This window comes from Canis lupus, chromosome 8 (assembly GCF_003254725.2).
Source record: "Canis lupus dingo isolate Sandy chromosome 8, ASM325472v2, whole genome shotgun sequence".
In the NCBI taxonomy this organism is placed as follows: Eukaryota; Metazoa; Chordata; class Mammalia; order Carnivora; family Canidae; genus Canis; species Canis lupus.
Genome location: NC_064250.1, coordinates 50,620,227 through 50,641,746, shown reverse-complemented (window position 1 = coordinate 50,641,746; position 21,520 = coordinate 50,620,227). Strand labels below are relative to the sequence as shown.

Here is a 21,520-nt window from a genome sequence, read left to right as displayed (position 1 = left end):
CAGTACAGTATTATAAATGTTTTTTCTCTTATAGTTTTCTTAATAACATTTTCTTTTCTCTAATTTACCGTATTATAAGTATTAAGTTACTTTATTTCATGTTAAGTTATAGTAGTTAGCTTTTAGTGGAGTCAGAATTATACAAGGATTTTTTTTTTAAGATTTTATTTATTATTCATGAGAGACACACAGAGAGAGAGAGAGAGAAAGGCAGAGACACAGCAGAGGGAGAAGCAGGCTCCATGCAGGGAGTCCAATGTGGGACTTGATCCCAGGACTCCAGGATCATGCCCTGGGTCGAAGGCAGGCGCTAAACTGCTGAGCCACCCAGGGATCCCCAGGATTTTTGACTATATAGAGAGTTGATGTCCCTAACGTCTGCGTCGCTTGAGGACTAATGTAATAATATAATCTTTTGAGAATAGCTTCTTTCATTCAGCTTGATGCCTCTTGGCTTCATCTAAGTTGCATGTATTAATAGTTTCCAGAATGGAAAATTTTTAAAACTCTTTATCTAGAAATTTAAAAACTAGATAAAAGTAGCATACCTGGCTGGCTCAGTCGGCAGAGCATGCAACTCATGATCTCAGGGTTGTGAGTTCAAGCCCCATATTGGCTATAGAGCTTACTTTAAAAACAAAAATAAAAACAACCCTAGAAAAAAGTATCAAGAATAAAAGGATATTGGCACTAGAAGAAATCTTTGATATTATCTGGTCCAACTCTATGCTTTTACAGATAAGGAGTCTATTTCCAGTGAGGGTTGAGGACTTGCCCAAGATTGTTCAGGCACAGGAGAGGAGAGAGATTCAACCCTCTTTGTAGCCAAGTAAACCACCAAAATCTACACAGTGGGGTGCCTGGGTGGCTCAGTCAGTAGAATGTCTGCCTTAGGCTCAGGCCAGGGTCCTGAGATTGAGCCCCACATCAGCCTCCCTACTCGGTGGAGAGTCTCTGCTACTCCCTCTCCCACACCCCCTGCCTGTGCTTTCTCTCTGTCTCTGTCAAATGAATGAATAAAATCTTTTTAAAAAATCTATAAAATGTGATTAATGTTAAGACTGGGGGAAGAACAAGTATTATTGGAGCACAGAAAATAAACATTGTATAAACTCTTTTCCATTGCTAATGATAGAGAATCAACTCAAACTAACTTGAGCCAACAAAATAATTCATTTGCTCACTACTTTAAAAATTCAAGATGATAAAAATAAATAAATAAAAATTAAATTTAAAAATTCAGGATAGTGTGGTCTTTAGGTACTGCTGAATCCAGGAATTCCCATGATGTTGTCCAGAGGTCTCAACATCTCTCAATCTCTTATTCTCCTCTTTACCCTTCTGGTTTCCTTCTTTCTGCATGGTGGCCTCATTTTTTCCTGTCACAGGCTCTCGCTATCTGCCAGGATAGATAAATACTGGTAACTCAAGCCTATAATCTTACAGCTTCTGATCCAAAAGAAAGATGGATGCTTTCTCTCCATTGATCAAATCTCTGGCCATTCCTTTCAGTGTCCTTCGCTAGTTTCTGAACTGCCAAACTGTCCAAACTGCCTCTGAACCATTTCTCCTCTGTGGCTATACTCACTCCCTAGGTGATCTCATCTAGTATCATCAATTTACATACCATCTACCCCAGAAAGTCTCCAGCCCAGACATTTCTCCCCACACTTTGAACTTGTATATAAAACTGCTTACATGACATCTTTAGTTGGCTGTCTTTGCCAAATAACCATTTCAAATGTAATATGTTCAAAACCAAACTCCTGATCTTTTTCCACAAAAATGACCCTCTTGCAATTTTCCCATCTTAGTAAGTGGCAACTCCATCCCTCTAATTTCTCAGACAAAAACCTTTGGAGCCATCCTTGATTATTCTCTTTCATACTTCACATCAATTCTATCATTAAAATTTGTTAATCTTACTTTCAAAATAGATCCAGATTCCAATCTCTTCTTACCATCTCTACTACTACCTCCCTCCCTAAACCACCAGCATCTTTCCCCTGAATTATCACAAAAGCCACCAAACTGGTCTCCCTCTTCCCTTCCTTGTTTCTTGGAATCCATTTTCAACACAGCAGTCATAACAATCTTCTTAAAACACAAATCAGGTCACGTGTTTTCTCTGCTCAAAATCTCCAATGTGATTTCTACATACTGCAAAAGAGTGATCTCCCGAGATATAATAATAAGTGAAAAAAAGGAAGGTGAAGAAAAGTGTGTGTGGTATCTACCATTTGTCTGAGTAAGAGAAGCATAGAAATATATATGTATCTGTGTATATTTTTAAGTGAAAGGATAAACCATAAAAATTTTTTTCTAAGGTTTGTCTATAGGGAGAGGAGAGGAAGACAACAGAAGTGTCAGGGAAAGAATCTAGACTTCTCTAAATGTACTACCTATTTGGTAAATTTTGGCTTTGAAGCCATGCAACTGTTCCACAAAGCATTTTTTTTTTAATTTTATTTATTTATTCATGAGAGACACACAGAGAGACGCACAGACACAGGCAGAGGGAGGAGCAGGCTCCATGCAGGGAGCTCGACATGGGACTCAATCCCCGGTCTCCAGGACCACACCCTGGGCTGAAGGTGGAGCTAAACTGCTGAGCCACCTGGGCTGCCCACATAAAACATTTTTTTAAGCAACGCCTAAGAATCCAAAGCAAAAAGAAATAAACCTGACTATCAAATTAGTGGATCCCACAGAGAGGAACTACTGCAAGTCACGGTTTATTTATTTATTTTTAAGAAATCTCTACACCCAACATGGGGCTCAGCCTTACAACCCTGAGATCAAGAGTTGCGCGCTATACCAACTGAGCCAATCAGGTGCACCCCTCCCTAAATAACATTAAAGCAATGCAATTTAACTATACACACCTAGAGAGATATACTCTAAGGGCAAAAAGAATTATTTAAAAAAAAGCAGAAACTATTATCATTAAGCATATGTTTAGTAATCATTTTAGTAATGTTATTCTGAAACTATTTTATATATACAGTAGGGTAAAACAATTATGTTAATTTTGTTAATAAATTGTTATTGCCATATGTAATTATGTTAATGCCATTAGGCACCAAGATTTTCAGAAGAGATATGCATATAAAAATCAAAGTTAAGTAAAATCTGTGTAATCCTAAATTTGAGTTGAAAAATATTAATGTAAATGCATGGTGCATTTTCTCAAAAAATATGTGTGTATATCCAAATTTTTTAGTTCTGTTGACTAAAGAGGCTTACAAACAATAATCAACCCAGTAACAATGAATATTTATTTGTAGCATCCAGATTGTTTTCTCTAAAATATCGCTTTCCCACTTAAAGGAGGGCTTCTTGGAGAAATGACTGATTCCAAGTCATTCCAAATGACTTGGAATCAGTATATCTAGAAAAGTACTAGATGAATCTACAACATCTTGTCACACCAGAAATTTGAGTCACCCTGGGTAGTGGATTCTGCTTCTGCTGCTCAAAGTAGGGTGTTTGGTTCAGGACAATTCAAAGAGCTGTACACTTACGGTGTATGCATCTTTCTCTATGTGTCCCATACTACAACTAAAAATTTGTTATCTACTTTTTGTCGTGGAAGATGTCAAACGTGTTAGTATAATAAACATCCAATTCCCCATTATCCAGCTTCAACAGTGATCAGAAATGGCTATTCCCATTTCATCTATACTCCACCCACTTCCCTCTCTCCAATATTTGTAAGCAAATTTCATTTATCCTATCAGTTTGTCAAAGATTATGGTTAGGGGCTCAGTCCGTCAAACCTCTGCCTTCACCGCAGGTCATGGTCCCAGGTTCCTGGGATCTAGCCCAAGATCCAGCCCAGTGTGGGGCTCCCTGCTCAGGGAGAAACCTGCTTTTCTCTCTCCCCCAGTACCCACCCCCTATCTTGCTAGTTCTCTCTCTCAAATAAATAAATAGAATCTTTAAAAAAAAAAATTATGTCTTGGGACGCCTAGGTGGTTCAGCGGGTTGAGCATCTGCCTTTGGCTCAGGGCGTGATCCTGGAGACCCGGGATCGAGTCCCAAGTCCGGCTCCCTGCGTGGAGCCTGCTTCTCCCTCTGCCTGTGTCTCTGCCTCTCACTCCATGTCTCTCATGAATAAATAAATAAAATCTTAAAAAAAGATTATGTCTAATCCATAATCTACGTTAAACACATAGTCTAAACACGCACATACATAAAAGCATACATAATACACCAAAGAAGTGCTGTAAAGGCAACTTACCGAGGATCACACCAGACCTCCCCAGGACAGTGTTTTGGGGGTGGGGTGTGGAGGTAGGGGGCAGAGTTCAAAGAAAAGTTTCGAGTGTGAGTATTTTTGGAGCGTTCCCAAACTCTCCCTTCGACAGTCTCCCGATTTCCCATTGTTTTAAAACCCTGTCACCCTTTTATTTAACGTTGCCATTCCCAGGATACTCTTCTTGTGTTGGGGATGACTACACGGGGAATGAGACTGAGTGGGGAATAAAATAAAGCGGTTTAAAAGGCACCTCACCTCCGTTATTTTGGAAGAATAGGGAACGCCCTATTCCGTCACAGGGTACCAGCGATGCATCTGCCTTAACTGAAGCCTTAGTCTCATGATAACCGCGCGGTCGGCTTAGGACAGAATCGCACTCTCTTGTCCAAAGAACTACGAATCCCAGAAGGCCGTTCGGCCGAGGCGCCTGCGCATCGCGTGCTCCTTCCTTTCCCCTCCTCGTCCAGGGGAAAGACCCGCCCCGCGGTGCTGTCGCTCGCGCTGGAAGAAGCGGAAGAAGATGGCGCTCACCAGGTGGGTTGTTGATGGGGGTCCTCGATACGGAAGGGTCTGGGAGTACCCACGTTTTTTATTTCTCTGCCCACTGTCTCCGGGCGGTGACCTGGCGCGGGGCACAGAGCGACATGGGCTGGGACCGCGGCTAGGCCCTCCTGCAGGCCTCCGGGGCGACTAGGCCTCACGGAAGCTGGGGTCTTTCCTCAGCGGTTTCCCGGGTCGAGTTCGTCCCCTCACGAGGGCCGAGAGCCTTGGCGCGACAAATAGTTCTCCGGCCTCGGAGGCCAAGGAGTCGCATCCCGGGGTTGTGGAGAGCGCTCCGAGCGTCCGGTCCGCGCCTCGGGCGGGCGCGGTGGGGGTGTGGAGGGCAGTGGCTTATTTGTCTGGACGAAGTGAAGCGGCGGGAGCCGACGAGCCGGCTTTACCGCCGTGTGTCTGCCGAAGTCTCGTCTGTGCCCCGAAACCAGGATTCCTGAAGAAAAAAAAAAAAAAAAAAAGATGTGAGGTGAGGGGCCCGGCACCGAACACAGATCTTTTTTTTTTTTTTTTAATTGGCCACTGTCTACTAGTAATGAGCCGCTGCTCCGCACTTTTAACTTTGGACCTTAGAATTTCTTACGTAGATAGAACCACTTCAGATTTTTGCTGTTCTCGGTTGCCTTGGTAACCGCGTGTAAAGTGGTCCCCGCCTTTGGGGGGGGGGGGAAGAGAGATTCCGAGGAGTTACATAACTCCTGCTAGTCCGCGACCTGCTGCCCCATCTGAGAAGAAAAACTTCCCGTATGCGGACGCAAGCAGGAAAAGTTGAGTTGTCAAAGATGCCTGTGAGGGAAATCGTTTTTGGGACATCGGCTTGAGCTCCCTAAACATGCTTGATTCTCCTCACGCTTCTTTTTCCTGGCTGATGGCAGTTATGGATCCCACAAAACGTTTTAATCAGAAAGTTTTGGGGGGGAATTAATTTTGGGTGCCTTGCTCTCTCTATATCCTAGGGCCTGTGTGTATACACACACACACACACACAAAGCCACCTAACAGTCTTTGCAGGGAAGGTAGGGTCCAAGGCATACAGATACGGAAGAAAGAACAGCACAGAATGCTCACTTGTGTGGTAGTAACCTTAAGTGCAAAAAGAATTAGACTGAATAAGTTGGATGAACTAAGGAGTTCAATTTAGTAAGCAGCAAACATTTGAGTGCGCCTCCAGGTGGGAGGCACTGTGGCAAAGATTCCCAGGGTTGTGAGGGAAGGTATTTGTGGAAAAGGACACAGGGAAAATAACAGATCTTGTGGGTTATTGTGGGCTTAAAATTGCAGCGGCAGAATGCAGTCCTTAAATGGCTAGTCTTGGAGGCTACATAGTTTTCTGATTTCAGTGAGCTCTGGTTGATTTGATTGCAGGTGAAGTGTTACCTTATCTCCAAGACCTACCAAGGATTACTTAACGGCAGGGACTTAACATATTGATGTGTTGCAGTATTGGTGTCACCAGTTATTGTGACTAACTAAAGATTTGAGGTCATACTGATTTAGTCCTCTAAATGCAACTGTATTTGGGGTTATGTATCTAATAATATTACTTGCATTTAATATGCTTTATTTGGTAAAGGGGAAAGGGTAGACCAAGGTGTCTCAACAGTGGGCAGTCCCCGTGGCTCAGCGGTTTAGCACCGCTCAGCCCAGGGCGTGATCCTGGAGACTTGGGATCAAGTCCCATGTCCCGCTCCCTGCATGGAGCCTGCTTCTCCCTCTGCCTGTCTCTCTCTCTCTCTCTCTCTCTCTCTCTGTCTGTCTTGAATAAATAAAATCTTTAAAAAAATAAAAATAAAAGATGTCTCAACAGTGGCACTGTTGAGGTTTTGGACTGGATGATTCATTCTGGTGTGGGGCTGTCCTGTGTATAGTAGTAGGAAGTTTAGCAGCATCTTTGGCCTCTATACATTAGATGCCAGAGGCACCTCCCTCCCCTTCACCCATTCCCTATCCCCTAAGTCTTGACAATCATGTCTCCAGACATTATCAAATACCTACATTGTAGTTATTTTGCCACCCAGTTGAGAACCACTGAGGTAGACTTTCTGCTTACATATACAGCCCACAGCCCACTATGTACCCCTTTCCCCTATCCTGCCACCACAGGAGTGTGCCTCTTGTGGGAATGTCATCTTTTACAAGGAAAAGCAAAATTAAGACCCTCTGGAAGGCTAGAGTATGTTCAGACCCTAATCCAGGCCAAGTTACTTGTTTACTGTATCGTCTGGACCCTTTGATTTGGCAGGCTGCCTGCCTTTGGATCATCTTAGTAATCAGTTCTTACAGCAGAAGGTAAAGAATAGAGAAAATAATAAGTATTTTGGCTTCTTTACACTATCTTTGTATCCTTCCTATGAATTGGGTATATGAGTTATACTGAATAGAATTATGGTAAAAGCCCAAAACTTTTGACTCCAGTCCTCCATCCATTCATTCATCATTCAACAAATACTTGTTGAAGATCTACCATGTGCCAGACACTGTGCTGGTTTTACAGTATTAAATCAGTGCTGGTTTTACAGTATTAAATCAGTCTGGCAAACTCCTTTATTTTCGAAGAGCTTACAGTCTAGGAAAGGCAAACTACTTATCTATCTGTATGTAAACAAATCAATAATGCAATATCAGGTAGTGATTAGGAATAAAATAAAGATAAAAGGACAGAGAATGACTCAAAATGTGGAGTGGGGTGGTGGTGTTTTGATTGAGATGGTCAGAAAACAGCTCTGGGGAGGTATAATTGAGCAGAGAAATCAATGCTAAGAAACAAGGACTAAAAGATCTAGGGTGGGGGCACCGGCTGTCTCAGTAGAGCATGAGACTTGATCTTGGGGTTGTAAATTCAAGCCCCATGTTGGATGTAGAAATTACTTAATAAATCTTTAAGAATGAATGAATGAGCGATGCCTGGGTGGCTCAGTGGTTGAGCATCTGCCTTTGGCTCACAGCATGATCCCAGTTGTGGGATCGAGTCCCACACCGGGCTCCCTGAGAGAAGCCTGCTTCTCCCTCTGCCTATGTCTCTGTGTCTCTCATGAATAAATAAATAAATAAAATATTTTTTTAAAAATTTTCTTAAGAGTTTACTGTAAAAGCACTGTAGGAAAGGATGTGCTGTGAGCTAGACAATGCCTAAAGAGTTAGGGATGAAAGAAGCTGAAAGCATGATTCCTGCAAGTTTCTGGTGAGAAAAAGAAAGGTAAATGAGTAGATAATTCTAAAACAGTAAGACAGATTATAATAGTGGTATATAGGGGGTCTTGTGGGAGCATGGTAGGTGCAACAAACCCAAATTGGGGGGAATTGTGGAACAGATCCAAATAATCAAGTATGTATTGAATAATATTTAGACACTGTGTGAAGGGGGTTCATCGATTTTCTCATTTAGTACTTAGAGCAACTCTGTGAGGTAGGTCATCTTTTGATCTGCCTCTACAGATGAGAAAACAGGTTCAGAGAGGTAGGTAACTTATCTGGGTTACTACCTTGCATAGGTAGGATTTGAACTCTGGGTTCTTATCCATCATAGTACCCAACTCTAGAATAGATCCCTCTTGTGTATAGCCCTCTGTATTTTTTCCTTCAGCTTTAATACAATTTGTGATTGTGGATTTGTATGAGTAATTGTCTCTCCTCTGCAAGACGTAACCGGTCTTTCTCAGTTTATAGTCTCATTGCCTACCTAGCACAGTACCTGCACCCAAGTGCTCAATAAATATTTTGAATAAATAAGTTCTGTTGCTTACTGAAATATGCTTACTAACCAAGAATTACAAAGAAACCTTAACTTTTCCATTAAATGTATTATTTATTACTGGAATCCTTTTGTGGTACTTTGGGATATCTCTGTAGTAACATTTATCACACTTCAAAGTTGCTAAGAATTGCTTGGTAGAAAGGCTGCTTTGATTAAAGAGTAACAAAGTACATATTTAGGATTTCTGCTTTGAATCTTTGACTTCCTAAGTTTTAAACTGCATTCTAAATTAGATACCTTTGGTAAAACACACTTAAATATGCAGTTTATATTTTCTTTCTTTTGTCCACCTCTTTGTTACATTCAGTGCTAATCCTTGTTTTTTTGTATTGATGCTAAAATAGTTAAAAGTAAGAAGCATAAGAGTAAAGCAGTTAAAAATAAGGAGTATGAAAGTAGGAAAGACACTAGTGCAACTGTATATTGGACAGTTGGCCACTGGTAACTGAGAATGTTTCCTTGTTATAAGAAAGGAAATGTAGAAGCATAAAAACTCAATAGTTTATTTATTATATGAAATACCTATTAATTTTTTATTTGGGCATCATTTGCCTGCATCCTAGTCAAACGTGTTTTACTGTATATCTCTGAGTACTTATTTCTTTCCAGACAAAATAAAATGACTGATATTTAATACTGCCATAAATCATTGACATGTTTGACCTGCTAAAGAGAAAAAAGTATTATGGTAAAATAGCCTCTGATGGCCAAATTGCAATGATCTAATGTGAGAATTTTTTACAATTCTGACTTTCATTATCTTTGCTTATAGCTTTTTACCTGCACCTACTCAGCTATCTCAGGACCAGCTTGAGGCTGAAGAAAAAGCAAGATCCCAGAGATCAAGACAGACCTCACTGGTCTCATCCCGAAGAGAACCTCCCCCATATGGGTACAGGAAAGGCTGGATACCTCGATTATTAGAGGTAAATAATTGTGCTAACACTTATTATAATACCCTTGTAAAATAAATTTAAACCATAGAACGTCTGCACATGAATGCCAATATGCTAGAAATCCTGGTGATGAGTTCCTAAGACATGTACTCCTCTTAGGGCATTGATCTTTTTCTTCTGGCTTAGTATCACTGCTTTGTGAACATGAGAGAATTATACCTGGTTGTGTCGCTTCTTAATGTCCAACTATTAAATGTACAAAAGAAACTAACATACCCTCTATAAATCTAGCAATTACCGCAGAGGGAAAATAATAGGAAAGTAAGAGGAGAAAATGAAAGAACAAGTTCATGTTCGGGTGCCTTTCCCTCCCTTCTCCCTATATGCACAATGCCACATAACCCTGCAGAGACAGCTTTCCTCCAGGGAAAACTCCAGCAGTGTTTCCTTTTCTGATTTCCTTCCTATTAAGTATAGTGGCAAGAGCACTGGCAAGGAGTTTAAAAGAATAAATAATAAGAAGTGTTTTTGCATCATACCTGTGCTGGTTACTGTTTAGTCAGCAGATCCTGACCTCTCTTCATCCGTTTTCTTGTTTTCAATTTGAGAATGTTTCTATATGTCTAATATACAGATTAATTTTTTAGAAGCTATAAGAGTTTTTTTTTAATATTTTATTTATTTATTCATGAGAGACACAGAGAGAGAGAGGCAGAGACACGAGCAGAGGGAGAAACAGGCTCCATGCAGGGAGCCCGATGTGGAACTCGATCCTGGGGTCCCAGGATCCCTGGGCTGAAGGCAGGCGCCAAACTGCTGAGCCACCCAGGCGTCCCAGTATAAGAGAATTTGATTGTTGGTTTGGAGGCAGTAAGGAGAAAGATGAATCTAGACTGATCTTTTTATATCTCTAGCTTGTTTCCAAAAAAGAAACTTATTTGACAGTACCTGTCCTCCTAGTTACTGTGTATCTTGTACTGCAGTTCAATACGTAATCCTTTCCCTAATTCCAGGGCAGATTTCTCATGCTTGACCACCTTTTTCATCTAGGGAGAAAAGCAAATATTTGAGACTTAACTATTTTGCCTCCCCAAGACCACTTCCTCTTTGATTGAGCCTTTTTCTTTTCCATCTCTTAATATTCATTCTGACTCCTGCAAATTTCCTTCCTCCACTTCCCAAGGAATGTACCTGCCCTATTAAAAATCTCTCTTCTTAAACCATTCATTTTTGTAGCCAAGTATCTTCATTTTATCACTTTCTTACATTCTTTCCTTTTACAGTTGTGATTTTTACCTTACAATGTGATTTTTACCTTACAATGTCCATGCCTTTACCTTTTTTCATATGCTTCCACGTGGTGTTCATAGTGAACTAAGCATTCATTGGACTGAAATCTGTTGCTTCACACCCTGCAAGATGCCATCTGCATTCTCAGCCTCTCCCATGTTTGGCATTCTCCCTGCCTACCAGAACACTCTGTAGAGCCTGGAAGACAAACTCCCAACTAGATCATGTCATAAAAAATTTCCTTTTTTTTTTTTTTTTCTCAGCCCTCTTCTAGACTTAATTAATATTCTAATATGCAAAGACCAGTCTTATTAATATTACTAAGGCATTGTTGTTGTTTCTTTTGTTTTCACTGATAGTATATTTGTAAGAAGCAGGACAAAATAAAAGATAATCAAGGAGGCTATAATGCCCACTTACCTGGGACAGAAAGGTAGTGATTGGCATTATCAAACCAAAGGATAGTGTGTCTCTTTTGAGGGATGATAGATATTCTTTGTTTGCCTCTCAACAGATTATAGGGCAGGGGTGGCAGGCATCATTTTACATACAACAGAAATCTCATCCTATTTCCATTTCAGCATTAGGACAGTCAGGGACTATTAACTTTTTAAAATCTTACTTGACGAATGGTTTCATATATCCTGGTGGAACAGAACAGTTTATTTGAAAATCAAACAAAAAAGGCCAGCTAATCTGGAAATACTGTGAATGCTTTTGTAGGGGAGTGAACGTTCTATGGAGAAAGCATTTTGTTCTAGTTTTCAAAGGAAAAGCTATGATTTTCTGGCAGGCTTAATGACCACATAATGCCACATCCACAGTTCTAAAGTGCTTATTCTAGTTCAAGAACCCTAGCAAATCTGAGCATGTGTCATATTGATGGCCTGGGTACAGGTAGCACCTTTCTTGGAAATGCTTTAACTATTTTCTGCCTAATTTGTAAGAAAATGTCTCCCTCGCCCTTACTTTTTGTTTTTTAAAATGTCAAAATTACTCATTCATTTGGGGAATATAAATAATAGTGAAAGGGAATAGAGGGGAAGGGAGAAGAAATGGGTAGGAAATATCAGAAAGGGAGACAGAAGATGGAAGACTTCTAACTCTGGGAAATGAACTAGGGGTGGTGGAAGGGGAGGAGAGCGGGGGGTGGGGGTAACTGGGTGGCGGGCACTGAGGGGGGCACTTGACGGGATGAGCACTGGGTGTTATTCTGTATGTTGGCAAATTGAACACCAATAAAAAATAAATTTATTATTTAAAAATAAAATGTCAGGGATCCCTGGGTGGCGCAGTGGTTTGGCGCCTGCCTTTGGCCCAGGGCGCGATCCTGGAGACCCGGGATCGAATCCCACATCAGGCTCCCAGTGCATGGAGCCTGCTTCTCCCTCTACCTATGTCTCTGCCTCTCTCTCTCTCTCACTGTGTGCTTATCATAAATAAAATAAAAAAAATTAAAAAAAAATTTAAAAATCAAATGTCAAAAGTTTTCTTTAGCAAGTCAGCATATCATACCTAGGAAATCATATATCCAGGATCCAATGGAATATTTCTTGAAGGAGGAGGTCTTTTAAAAGTCGTTATTTACATAAAGTTTCTTCATCAAATCACCTCTAAATGATTTTAATATCTTTTCCTATCTTGTTATATGGGATGAATCACTGAATTCTACTCCTGAAAATAATATTGCACTCTATGTTAATTAACTAGAATTTAAATTTAAAAAAATTTTTTAGATATTTTATTTATTTATTTGAGAGAGACACAGACACAGGCAGAGGGAGAAGCAGGCTCCATTCCATGCAGGGTACTGTGGGACTCGATCCCCGGTCTCCAGGACCACACCCTGGGCTGAAGGCGACAGTAAACTGCTGAGCCACCCAGGCTGCCCACACAAAGCATTTTTTTAAGCAACGCCTGAGAATCCAAAACAAAAAGAAATAAACCTATCAGATTAGTGGCATAATCCCAGAGAGGAACTACTCCAAGTCACTGTATGTATGTATGTATGTATTCATTTATTTATTTTTAAGAAATTTCTGGACCCAACATGGGGCTCAGCCTTACAACCCTGAGATCAAGAGTTGCATGCTATACCAATGGAGCCAATCAGGTGCACCCCTCCCCAGAGGGAGAGAAGCAAGCTCCATTCAGGGAGCCCGACGTGGGACTGAATCCCAGGACTCCATGATCATGCCCTGGGCCAAAGGGAGGCACTCAACCACTGAGCCATCCAGGCATCCCAGGAAAAAATATTTTTAGAAATATTGAGCATCTGCCTTCAGCTCAGGGCATGATCCTGGAGTCTTGGGATCGAGTCCCATGTTGGGCTCCCTGCATGGAGCCTGCTTCTCCCTCTGCCTATGTCTCTGCCTCTCTCTGTCTCTCATGAATAAATAAATAAAGTCTTTAAATATATATTTTTTCCTATCATTTTTTAGTAGTACTGATTTGCCCTTTTTTGAGCTAAAAGAGAATTTTAGGGGCACCTGGGTGGCTCAGTGGTTGAGCATCTGCCTTTGGCTCAGATCATGATCCTAGAGGCCTGGAATCAAGTCCCACATCAGGCTCCCTCTGCCTATATCTCTGCCCCTCTCTCTGTGTCTCTCATGAATAAATAAATAAAATCTTTTAGGGGGATAAAAAGGAATTTTAGTTCAGTAAAAAATACAAAATTTTTTGGAGTCAGAAGATCGAGTTCAATTCCTGCCTATGCTAGCCATGACATCTTAGGGAAATCACCTAACTTTTCTAAACTTGAATTTTTTCCATATGAAAATATGAGTTATTGGAGAAATAAAAGAATTAAATGAGTGTGGATTCTGTACATTATAAGAAGGTCCTAAATGAATACTACTAAATTTAACAAAAATATTTAAAAGTTATATTTGATAAATGTTTGATAAGCTACCTTTTTTTGTAATGTTAAACTTCATCAACTGACTTGACTTAGCTTGTTCTACTTTAGAAGTTTTAGTCCTCTCTTCTAAATAATTGTATATAGTCACCATTAAAAATGTGGTGAACTCATTTCTGAGGCCTTCCTATTCTATTATTTGCTTTTCATGGGACATGAATAAATGTTATTGAAGGGAAGCCCAGGTGGCTCAGCAGTTGGGGTGTGATCCTGGAGTCCCAGGATCAAATCCCACATTGGGCTGCCTGCATGGAACCTGCTTTTCCCTCTGCCTCTGTCTCTGCCTCTCTATCTCTGTCTCTCATAAATAAATAAATAAAATCTTTTTAAAAAATGTTATTAAAATCTGGTTCCAAGAAAAAATTCTTTACATTTCTGTGCTGTTGTATCTTGAACTGCACCTAAGTAAAAAAAAATCGTATATGCTAAAACTAAAAATCTTCTCATTGCCCTAAACATTCTGCTTAATTTCTTCCTGCCACATGGATAGAAATCCAAATTCCTTGCCATGGTCTAGAATCCCTTTCGTGATCAGGTGTCTGTCTGCCCATGCAAACTTACCACCTGTGTGTCTGCTCCTCTGTCCTCAGCAGGTTCCAGCCCCACTGGACGCTTGTTTCCTAGAACATTCCAAGTTCTTTTTTTTTTTTTTTTTTAATGATAGTCACACAGAGAGAGAGAGGCAGAGACACAGGCAGAGGCAGAAGCAGGCTCCATGCACCGGGAGCCTGATGTGGGACTCGATCCCAGGTCTCCAGGATTGCGCCCTGGGCCAAAGGCAGGCGCCAAACCACTGCGCCACCCAGGGATCCCTCCAAGTTCATTTTTGCAGCAAGGCCTTCACACTATTTGCTCTGCCTAGAAAATGCTTCCTTCAGATCTTCCCATGCCTGATTTCTCATTATTCGGGTTTTGGCTCACATCACAAAGGCTGTCCCAACCGCACTATCAGAAGTAGCCTCTCATTGCAATCCCATTATATTTTCAAGGCATTTACCACAAGCCAAAGATTAGGCTTTTTATATTTTTGCCCACTAGAATGTACACTGTTCAAGACCAGGGACCTCTGTTTTCTCTGTTGCTGTATCTCTAGCATCTAGCATAACAAGGGCTCGATAATTATTTGTTGAATGAAAGAATATATCTTGAATCTCAAGTTACTATTAAATATTATTCTTATTTCTTTTCTTTTTAATATATAGGATTTTGGAGATGGAGGTGCTTTTCCAGAGATCCATGTGGCCCAGTATCCACTGGATATGGGACGAAAGAAAAAAATGTCAAATGCACTGGCCATTCAGGTGGATGCTGAAGGAAAAATTAAATATGATGCAATTGCTCGGCAAGGACAGTCAAAAGACAAGGTAATCTTCTCAATGATTTTTCCCCCATTGGTAAAAATTTTTTGAAGAGGTTTGTTTGTTTTTTAATTTTATGGAAATGATACATATCTGGCCATTTAGTTTTGTTAAAGGTATCAATGAGGGGCACCAGGGTGGCTCAGTTAGTTAAGCCTCCAACTCTTTTTTTTTTTTTTTTTTAAGATTTTATTTATTTATTCATGAAAGACATACAGATAGAGAGAGAGGCAGAGACACAGGCAGAGGGAGAAGCAGGCTCCATGCAGGGAGCCTGACGTGGGACTCGATCCTGGGTCTCCAGGATCAGGCCCTGGGCTGAAGGCTGCGGTCCAGGATCAGGCCCTGGGCTGAAGGCGGCGCTAAACCGCTGAGCCACCCGGGCTGCCCAAGCCTCCAACTCTTAATTTCAGCTCAGAGTCCTGGGATCCAACCCTGTGTTGGGCCCCGTCCTGAGTGGGGAGTCTGCTTGAGGATTTTCTCTCCCTCTCCCTGTGCCCCTCCTCTTACTGGTGCGATCTCTCTCTCTTTCAAAATAATTTTTTAAAAAAAGGTAGCAATGAAATATACGTAGGATAACTGAAGATAGGGCTTTATAACAATACGAACAGTATATTATGACTTCATAATAGCAATGACTTTTTTCTTTGAAGTCTCCAAATTGGTGAAAACTTCTATATACTTAGAGTTTTCATCTATTTGTTTAATATTTAAAAAACAATTTGTAATTGTTTAACTTTAATTGTTTTAAGTTCTTTTATAGCACTAACATTTCTTAAGTGCTTGAAAATTGTTAAAAATCTACAATTCTGGCACCTGTCAATTTATATTCGTCTATAGTTTGCTAATTCTTCTCGTACTTAAAAAGTACTTGCATAGATATTTAATTATTTTAGCAATTCCTTTGAATTACACAGACTTTTTTACCCATTAAGCATAAAACTGGCACTTGCTATCCAGATTTATGATGGGCCTGCTTACAAAGTAATCCAAAGACCAAAAATAAAATTCACTTAAAATAATCTCATCACAGAGCAGCTACACTCAGAGCTAAGAAACTGTTTTTAAGAAGACCTAGTTTTGGGATCCCTGGGTGGCGCAGCGGTTTGGCGCCTGCCTTTGGCCCAGGGCGCGATCCTGGAGACCCGGGATCGAATCCCACATCAGGCTCCCGGTGCATGGAGCCTGCTTCTCCCTCTGCCTATGTCTCTGCCTCTCTCTCTCTCTCTCTCTGTGACTATCATAAATAAATTAAAAAAAAAAAAAAAAAAGAAGAAGACCTAGTTTTTTTCTCTTGTAAATAAGTGTTCCACATAAAGGTAAGATCTCTTTAAAATTGAAGATGTTGGGGAAAAAACTTGAGAAGTTTCAGTACCTGTCCTTTGTCTCTCTGTCCTGGAAACATTTTCATTTTACCCTCTAATAGCACTGATGACAATGCATACTCTGTTCCTGCATCAAGACTGCTGAGTTATTAGGGAAAACAGTTACACTGTCATGCAAATCTGTGTCTTAGGTTTCAGCTGGGCTCCCTTGGTGTTCCTCCAAGCTCTAATTCCTACTCCTCTCCATCCCCTCTCAGCTGAACAGGTGACTAGGTGACATCTGTTTGTATATAAAGACTAGTGGAAGAAAATTGTCTACTTTCTTTACCCTGCACTTGGCTTTCTGTCTTGACTTTTCCTTTTGTCTCTATAAGAAAGCTCTTCTGTAAACCTAACCTTGCCCTAGTGTATCCTGGATCTCATTCCTTTCCCTCTCCTTTACAGCCTCACTTTTTCTTCATTCTTCTTCTCAACTGTGACTTTTACCTCCACTCCTCTATTGGCTCCTTCCTATGAGCTTTTAAATAGGCTTGCTTTTCTCATCTTTTGTAAGAAAAGTTTTCTCCTGATTACCCTCAAGGCTCCCTCTAGCTACCACCACATTTCTACCTGATTTTCTTAACTTTCTTTCATTCTTCATTTCACTGTAATACAGCCTCCCCTCAGCCAGTCTGCTGAGAAAAACTCTGGCAAAGGTCTCTAAGACTCTGTTTCTCTCAACACCATCTCTGACTAATCTAATTTATTCCCTTAGCTAAAAATGCCACTCATTTTGGTAACTGTTGGATCTGTGTCTCCAGCCCCATTTTCTCTCCTGGGCTCTAGGTCCTTATATCTACTGTCTGCAAGGGCAGATCTATTAGATTTTCCCAAAGTGCTACTCATCAAATCCAAACCTAAATGCATAATTTTCTACTTAATATACTTTCTCTATTCTCTAACTCAGTGACTGGCAGTGATATCCTCCTGATTGACTATTCTAAAAGCCTGGGAGTTCTTTTTTTCCCATTATTTTATTGATTTTTTTTAAAATACACTAATAAATTCTTACTGTAGAAGATACCAACAGTACATAAGTATGTATATATAGTCCTGTCTACTTCTCCCACTTTATTTCCCAGAGGTAAATACTTCCCAGAGGTAAATATAAGAAGTATATACATATTTTACACATAAACATCTTTTTTATATGAATGAGATTTTAATATTCATAACTTTTATAGGCTTGCCTTTTTACTTAATATGTTTTAAAGATTTTTATTAGTACATATAGGTCTGCTTTATTTTTTTTTTAAGATTTATTTACTTATTTTAGGGAGATGGAGAGTGTGTGAGCACACCCATGTGGGAGAGGTGCAGAGGGAGAGAGAGAAACTCAAGCAGACTCCACGCTGAGTGCAGAGCCCAACGTGGGGCTCAATCTCACAACTCTGAGATCATGACCAAATCCGAAACCAAGAGTTAGAGGCTTAACTGAGCACCCAGACACCCTGGTCTGTTTTATTTTTTAAAAATGTGTGTAGAAGTCCATGGTGTGCATGGGCCTGAATTTTTATTTTTCAGCATTGGCGGTTTCTTTAAAAAAAAAAAAAAGAAGAAAGCATTGGTTATTTCTGATTTTTTAGTTTTCAGACAGTACTTTATTCAAGATCCATATGCAGATACTTTTTTTGCACCTGAATATTTGTGTAAATAAATTCTTAGTGGATTTATTGGGTCAAGGGATATTCAGATGTCAGATGTGACATATAAAGCTGGTATGTTCTCTAAAAAGCCTTTGTTGAGTACTCATTCCATTCTGCTTAGTCACCATGGTTTATCTTCTTCCTTAATACTTCTCAAGTATTTGCTCTTCTCTGCTACTTGATTCAGGCCCTTATCATTTCTTGCTTTATTTATCACAGCAGAATCTGAAGCCTCTGCTTGGCATTTGTCTTACCTGCCTAGAAAAACAAATTTATCCTTGTTTGTTTGTTTGTTTAACTTACTCTCTCTCTCCCATGTATACACACACAAGTGTACATGCTAAAAATCTTTCCATGGCCTTTAGGGTAAGAACCAGCCAACCTCCATATTATAATGACCACTTACCCCCTTTCTTACCTTTCTAGCCTAGCCTCAGCTCACATGACTAGAATACCAAATTCTAAAAATAAAAAGTCCAGTTTTAGCCATTCTATTTATTTTCAGTACAAAATAATCACTATTGTACATGGTTGTTAGAGTACCTGTCCTAGAGAAGAAAAACTTTCATGGCACCCAGCTGGCTCAGCCATGGAGCATGCAAATCTTGATCTCCAGGTTGTCAGTTTGAGCCCCCACATTGGGGTATAAAGATGACTTAAAATTTTTTTGTATATATAAAGATTTTACTTATTCATCCATGAGAGACACAGAGAAAGAGACAAGGGGGCAGAGACTCAGGCAGAGGGAGAAGCAGGCTCCACACAGGGAGCCCGATGTGGGACTTGATCCTGGGAGTCCAGGATCACGCCCCAGGCCAAAGGCAGGCACCAAACCGCTGAGCCACCCAGGAATCCCCTAAAATTTTTTTTTTTTAATGGACGCCTTGGTGGCTCCATGATTAAGTGTCTGCCTTTGGCTCAGGTCATGATCCTGGGGTCCTGGAATTGAGTTCTGCATCAGGCTCCCCACAAGGAACCTGCTTCTCCCTCTGTCTATATCTCTGCTGCTCTCTCTGTGTCTCTTATGAATAAATAAGTAAAATCTTTAAAAAATATAATTAAAAACATTTTTTAAATCTTAAAATAAAAAACTAAAAAAATAAATAAAAATTAAAAAAAAAAAAAACTTTCAGGCATTCTCTGTCAAGATCTGCTGTAAGGAACTATTGGCGACTCCCCTAATATGCCACCTTCTCTCTTACTATAGGAACTTCCCGTGGATGTCCTCCTGTGCATGGGAAAGCCCCCCCACCTTTGAATTCTATCGCTTTCAAATCACAGCTCGCTCTTCACTGTTTCAGGGTACTCTTCCTAATGTCCCTTGGCTAGACAGAGTTTCCTTCCTTCTTCCATGTTTATCATAGGAGTCATCACCTTTTGCTGTACCTACCCATTCATGACTATCTATGTCATTTGACTGTAAGCTCTATTATATCTTTAGGTTTCCTCTTTGGCACCTAATTTAGTCCCTGACAGCTTGGCCCACAGACATTCATCAGTGGTTATTGAAGAAGCAATAGCAGTTTTCATTGAATAACAGAAAACTACCTCTCCTGAGCCAGTAGGGAAGCATAGTCCATTCCTGCAAAAGGAAAAATAGATCCCTATACAGTAGGACATATATTGGAAATGTCCCCTGTACCGTGGAGGCCTTCACTAGGCTTGCTTTGTTTTGATACATCTCTCCTTCTTTGGAATAATCACTATTCTTTATTGGTATGTGCTACCTCTCCTGTCATTGCTTGGGGAAAGCAACACTTTAGGACAATAGTTTGGTGTTGGCAGGTTGACTAATTTTGAGTGACATACTGTTTTAGCCCATTTTGCATTAAATTTCAGATTTGGAAACCATGAATTTTCACTGACCCAGAGAATGAAAGTTTTCTTCTTTCTCTAACAACTGTGTATGTTGGTGATTATTTTGTTTTGAAAGTAAAGTAGAAATATTAGAACTGTTTGTTTTTAGATTTCAGTATTCTGGCCAAATAAGGTCTCTAAAGTAATAGTCCTTTGTACACTGAAAGCTTTATATGTTTGTCTATAATGCAGCCACTAGAGATGAATCCAAAATTTGTAGTTTATAGAAGTACCACTCAGAGGTTCATACTAACCCTAAGTCTTAGCCTCTTACCCTAACCTAATAGGGGAAACTATGCATGCATAGGATGTATATAGGAAAACTCTGTACCTTACTCTTAATTTTGTAAGTATCTTAATTTTTTAAAAAGTGGATGGGTTAACGCATGAAGTTTTTTAATGCATTTAATAATTCAACATTAACTGGTACATGTTGGCAAATGCATATGGAAAGAGGGGACACTTCTTGATCGTTTGGGACTGTCTTGAGCATTGTGTAATGTTTAACATAATTGCCACTACCTATTAAATTCCTGTAGTGCCTTGAAGGTAGCAGCAATGCCCAGTTTTAAAACCACCGACTTTCCTGTTTTGGAAGTAGAAATTGGCTACTAAATATGGCTTTAAAATGGGGCTTTAAAAATTCATTATCATTCAGGGGCTGATATTCACAGTCTTTGACATAAGAAGAAAATAGCTTATTGGGTTATTGAATTTGCATTATAGTGCAAAGATTTCTGATTTATTTCAGAGATCTGGTTTTTTTCAGAAACCAGAGTTCTCACTGAAATATTAATAGTGAAAGGTCAAGAATGGTAAATGCTATCCCTGGGTATAAGAGATTAAGAAAAAGGCAAGATTGCAAGGGATGATATTCTAGAGCAAGTCTAAGGCCATAGATCTCTACATGTAAAATAAATACTGTATACATAAGACTTATAGTAATACAAAATTGGTAGAGGAAAAAATTTCTTGAATTAAATTTTGATGGAACTAAATGCTTTTATTTTTCCCCAGTTGTGACTTGAGTGATAAATCTTGAAATAAAATCCTTGGTATTTACATTTTTCCTTCTGGAATAGTTATATGGGAAATATTGCATATGTGATAATTACCCAAAAGAATGCCTGTAACGCCTTCCTCCCCCCAAAGAAATAACTCCCAGCAACTTTAAACTGACCCCAAGATTGTATATTGCCTTGTTCCTATGATTTCACAAACTAGCTAAGCCTAAAGATAGTGTTTGAGCTCATTTGTGCTCCTCATACCTTCTAGGGTATATTGCATTTTTCAGATAACCCTCCCCAGCCCCCTTGCCTCCTGGGATATACTGAGTTTCTTCCGCACATTTGATTCTAAAGCAATAAAAATTGGGGGTTTTATAGTTAATTACCATGGAGGAATCTTGCTCTTCAGATGTCCTTCACTCAGCTTTGTGAGATGCTAGAATCTTATTGATGCTCATTTAAAGGATTATTAACTTTGGAATACCCAAATAAGAAGCAGCAAATGGCTCTTGTATGCTAAATTATGTTGAGCACATATGACTACCAGGGAGCCATTTACTTAGAATCCCTTCCTGTAATGATTGCTATGTAAAAGTAATTAACTCTTCCTAGTCTAGA

At 39.9% G+C, this 21,520-nt stretch overlaps 2 protein-coding genes across 3 annotated transcripts in view; one reads left to right on the top strand and one right to left on the bottom strand.

Moving 5' to 3' along the window:
• The window catches only part of ADCK1 (aarF domain containing kinase 1), a 146,758-nt gene extending 142,279 nt beyond the window's left edge, over positions 1–4,479 (bottom strand). For both annotated transcript variants that reach the window (XM_049113360.1, XM_049113361.1), the window contains exon 1: positions 4,244–4,479. The gene's annotated coding sequence lies outside the window, so the exon portion shown is untranslated. The remainder of the gene's footprint in view (positions 1–4,243) is intronic.
• A 183-nt stretch (positions 4,480–4,662) lies between these two features.
• SNW1 (SNW domain containing 1) overlaps positions 4,663–21,520 on the top strand; it is a 33,646-nt gene continuing 16,788 nt past the window's right edge. Inside the window, exons 1-3 of the mRNA XM_025443650.3 lie at positions 4,663–4,795; positions 9,340–9,493; positions 14,873–15,034. Of these exons, the coding sequence (XP_025299435.1) occupies positions 4,782–4,795; positions 9,340–9,493; positions 14,873–15,034 (330 nt within the window). The 5' untranslated portion in view covers positions 4,663–4,781. The remainder of the gene's footprint in view (positions 4,796–9,339; positions 9,494–14,872; positions 15,035–21,520) is intronic.